This window comes from Stegastes partitus, unplaced genomic scaffold (assembly GCF_000690725.1).
Source record: "Stegastes partitus isolate 25-593 unplaced genomic scaffold, Stegastes_partitus-1.0.2 Scaffold797, whole genome shotgun sequence".
In the NCBI taxonomy this organism is placed as follows: domain Eukaryota; kingdom Metazoa; phylum Chordata; class Actinopteri; family Pomacentridae; genus Stegastes; species Stegastes partitus.
Window position 1 is genome coordinate 2,019 of NW_007578528.1, and position 4,579 is coordinate 6,597.

Genomic DNA, 4,579 nt, shown 5'->3' on the forward strand with positions numbered 1-4,579 from the left:
GGTTCATCTAAACCAGGACATCAGAGTGCTGGCGCCGTTCACTCGCAGCATTAGAACCGTGTGAATCGCTCCCAGCAGAACCTTTCTGCTGTAACGTCCTAAAGCAGCCGGCTGTGGAGAACCCGGTCCATGCTGCCTCCATTCAGACCCAACCAGCTGCTCTCTGCACCAGTAAACTGATCTGGGGTCTGCGGGGGCGGGGCTTCCCTCCTGATCCTGTTAAAGCATTAGAGCCGGGTCACCTGTCAGAGGTCCGCTGGTCCGAGCAGCGGCGGGTGGAGACTGTGCTGCTGCCAACTGGGCCATTAGAGCAGGACGGCAGGGAGGCGCTCAAGGACGGCCAGAAGCAGAAGGATGAGCCAGAAAAGGAACCAGCAGAACAGCTGCAGCACAGTCTGACAACAGAACCCACAGATTAGAACCTCAGCAGCATCGATGTGTCCAACAACACACTGAACCCAGTTAACAGGCAGAACCACTGACGGGCTGGTGTTAGATCTGGTGATAAGTCCTGAGTGGAGAGACGACAGGAACGTCTCAGTCCAGATAGAAACCCGGTTCTGACCCATGTGGCTCATTCATATTCAGGTTTATTTCTGCTTTTGTGTGTTAATCTCCAGATTTTTGACATTTTGCTGCCGTTATGTCCAGTTTTTAGTTTCTTTTAAGTTGATGCATTAAGATTCAGGTTTTTAGCTTCATATCCACTTTTAAAAAATGTTGGTTCATTCATTTTCAGGTTTTTGAAACTTTCTGTGTTAATATTTATGTGCACTAGTTTTCAGGTTTATTTCTACTTTTGTGTGTTAATCTCCAGAGTTTTTGACCCTTTGATGCTTTTCTGTCCAGTTCTGTAGCTTCTGTGTGTTCATGTCCACGTTTATTGCAGTGTTGTGTGTTCACGGGTGGCTGTGGATCAGCTGGTTGTCCTCTGACCGGAAGGTTGGCGGTTCGATTCCCGCCCCTCCACAGTCAAAGTGTCCTTGAGCAAGACACTGAACCTGAAGTTGCTCCCAACGGCAGCAGCACCGTGCACGGAGCTCTGTGGCCGCTGAATGTATGAATGTGTGTGAATGAGAAACACTGTAAAGCGCTTTGAGTGCTGCAAAGGTAGAAAAGCGCCGCATGAGTGCAGATCATTTACCATTTAATGTTGAGGTTTTGATGCTCTCCTCTGTTAACATTCATGTTTAGTGCATTCAGGGTGTGTTCTAGTTGCAGCTGTTTGACCTCTGCTGCTCAGGTATCTGATCCACCTGTGTGCTGATGTCAGGTTTATGCTCTGCGTTAGGATCCAGGTTTTTATTCTGCTGCTTTAATATCCAGGATCCGTCTGTGTTCGGCCACCAGCTCCTGTTCTTGTTCAGCGCTGATGTGTTTCCTGTTTGTTCTCTGGAGGTTCAACTTGTCCGTTCATCAGGACTTCCATCTTATCTCAGAAGCTGCCATCTCTGGTCCAGCAGCTGCTCCGTCCTTTCATTTCCTTTTCCACGTCTTTTATCTCCAGACGTCCATCCAGACCTCCTCTGACAGACGTCGTATCTTTTGCTCCACCACTTGCTGCTGGTATGAAGCAGACCATCCAGGAGGTTTAATAACTGTGTTATTGGTTTGCATCGTTATTGATTATAATATTCAGGTTTTTGGCATCTGAACACCAAAATTGTCGGTACGTCTGTGTGCTAACATCAAGTGTCTTCATGTTAAATGCAGCTTTTTGACACTTTTGCAGTTAATTTAATTGAGTTTCATGGTTTGCTATTTTAATTATGCAGCCCTTTGGTTCAACTCTAGTTGTTTTATGAATACATGTGACTCTAATATCCACATGATTGGTACTTGCTGTGTGCTAATATTAAGTTTCTTTTCATTGTTATGCATTAATATTCAGGTTTTTCCCTTTCTTTAACGGTTTGTTGCAGTAATATGAAGGTTATTCATGCTTTCATGTATTAACAGCTGGATTTGTGACATTTTGGTGGTTTATTGTCCAGTTTTTTAAACTTTTGTACATTTATATCCAGGTTGTTTTACATCTTGTACACGACTATCCTGACTTTTGACCATTTTTTTGCACTTTGGTGTGTTAATATTTAGGTTCTTTTGTTTGTTCATGTCCATTATTTTATAGTTTTGTGCATTCAAATGTGGGTTATTGATGGTTATATGCATGAATAGCCAGAGTTTGGACATTTTGGTGGTTTATGTTTCATGTTTTGAATCTTTTTTGCATTAATCTTGTGGTTGTTTTTACACTTTGTTCGTCATTATTGAGGATTTTGAGGCGTTTTCTATAGTTTGTGTGTTAATATCAACATTGTTGTTGCTTCTGTGTTATTGTCCATGTTACCTGCACTGCTGTGTGTTTGACGTGTCACTGCTTTACCGTGCAGGTTATTGGTGCCTTTATGTGTTTTTTGCAGTCATGCGTTGATACCAGGATGCTGTGGCCGCTGTGTGCAGCTCCACTTGTTGGTTAAATGTGCTTCAGCCTGTCTGAAGTGAATGAAACACAGAAGGCGGCTGAGAGAGTCGACCAGAGACGCTGATGTCAGGTCTGTGAACACCTGCGTGAGTCACTCAGCATGACATCAGCCTCTAAGTCTCCACAGACACGTGAGCCGCCGGTGCATTCCCTGCCACGGCTAACGAGATTCCCCTCGTTAAGTCCTATAAGTGCTAATCTGTGTGTGGAGCACAAACCCAACAGCAAACGGGCATTTTGTGCTCAGAGGGCCGAGCAGCAGCTCCCACGGCTCCTCCACAGTGTCACTTTTTCCTTCTCGTTCCCTCGTCTGGAAGCTTTGAGGGTTCTGCTGCAGCCGTCTGGACGGAGCTTCAGCGGGATGGAGACAGCGTGAGAAGCTTCTGGTGAGTGGATGAAGCTGAACAACAGTCGGTTCCATGTGTTGCTGCAGCAGTCGTCTCTGTCCGTCCTTGTGTGGTTCCTCCAGCAGATGATCGACGCTCCGTGTGTTTGTAGCCTTAAAGCAGCAGCTCAGTGGTGTCCTTGTCCTTGGCAGGTCTGAGTTATAGCAGCCAGAGGTCACGCTGGGTTTGTCACAACATGAGCGAAGGAGAGCAGCATCGTCTGTGCAGGAAGTAGCCGCCGCCGCCGTCATGGAGTCCGTGGTGAGGGTGAAGAAGTCTCTGAGGACGCCCATCAGGAAGCTGAGCAGCTGCGTTTCAGGGGTGAAGGACAGGAGGCTGACCGCCAAGCGCCGGAGCAGCCGGTGCCGGAGAGGCGCTGGAGGCCGAGCGGGATGCAGCCGGACGAGGAGGGCCCCTCCCCCCAGAGCCCAGCACCCCAGAGACCCGCCGGTGCTCCGGTCGTACCGGGCCGACCTGGAGAAGGAGAGGCAAGTGGAGTGCTGGGTTCAGCACCTTCAGCAGACACAACAGAACCCGCCGTTAGGAGGGAAACGGTCCTGAAGGTCCAAACATGCACATAAAGGAAGGACCTGCGTCTGTAGCCGGTCACATGGTCACAGTGTGGACGTCCTGCAGCATCATTCATCTCATTCAGTCAGATTGTGGATGTAAAATAACTTCTAACATGCAGATGAATGTAGTCTGTGCATGTCAATAAGGAAAAACTGAAATGTTGAAAAGAACCGAACCGGCTACAAACAGAACGCTAGGATTTAGATATAAGTCACGTTTTGTTTCACCGGTTTTAAATCTTTCTCGTTTAATTTCACGTATAAAGAAACTCGACTGATCATCGGCAGAATACGAGTTTTAAACGATGTCCCCATAATTCATCACTTTATTGTAGAGAATCACTTAAATTCTGTGAAATAACGTCTAGTTCTGGCTGCTACAGGTGAGCTGACAGCGAAACAAGCTGCAGGCGAATGGACTAAAGCAAAATGTAAAACAGCAAAGAACTGCTCAGGAACTGAGCGATAAACAATATTCTACCAATAAAACCGTGACTTCTCAGCAGAGGAATATAAAAATAAAGACAATGTGAATGAAGTTTAACCTGAGAAAGATTCAAATGAAAACGTTCACATCTGGTGAAACTTTACTGCAGTTGAGCAGCTTTTTAATGCTTCTGTCAGAGCAGGTGAGTTATGTCACCTGTGACTGCAGCACCTCAGGTTTTTATAAAACGTTCCTCTGCAGCGTCTCAGATGGTTTTTAATGTTTGTCTGCAGCGTCTCAGGTGCGTCTGTTTGCTGTGTTTGCAGGAAGCTTCGGGAAGCGACAAACGCTCAGAAAAACGCAGAACGAGCTGCCATGAGAGCTCACTTCAGGAGAAAATACCAGCTGTCTGAGGTCTGTGTCTGAAACACTGAATACAAGAAGTTGTGTTTTCACTGGTTGTTAAATAGGATTCAATATTCAGCAGCATGAAGCAGAGAGAAGTCCCACTAGATGTCTTCACAGTGAGACACAGAATGATGGAAATCACAATCAAAGCTGAAGGTCTTTCAATAATTTTTGCAAAAATGTGAAACATCTGGAACCACCATGTCTCCAAGTGTCTCCTCATCCCGCAGATGTTGAACCATCTCCACGTCTCCAGACTTCTGATCTCTGCTCATCAGATGTAGAAAGATGTTCCACCATC

General features: G+C 46.3%; 1 protein-coding gene across 1 annotated transcript in view; it reads left to right on the plus strand.

Annotated features, from left to right (window-relative positions):
* Positions 1-3,120: 3,120 nt before the first annotated feature.
* The window catches only part of LOC103364948 (complexin-3-like), a 2,555-nt gene continuing 1,096 nt past the window's right edge, over positions 3,121-4,579 (plus strand). Inside the window, exons 1-2 of the mRNA XM_008292251.1 lie at positions 3,121-3,363; positions 4,201-4,284. Coding sequence (XP_008290473.1) covers positions 3,121-3,363; positions 4,201-4,284 — 327 coding nt within the window. The remainder of the gene's footprint in view (positions 3,364-4,200; positions 4,285-4,579) is intronic.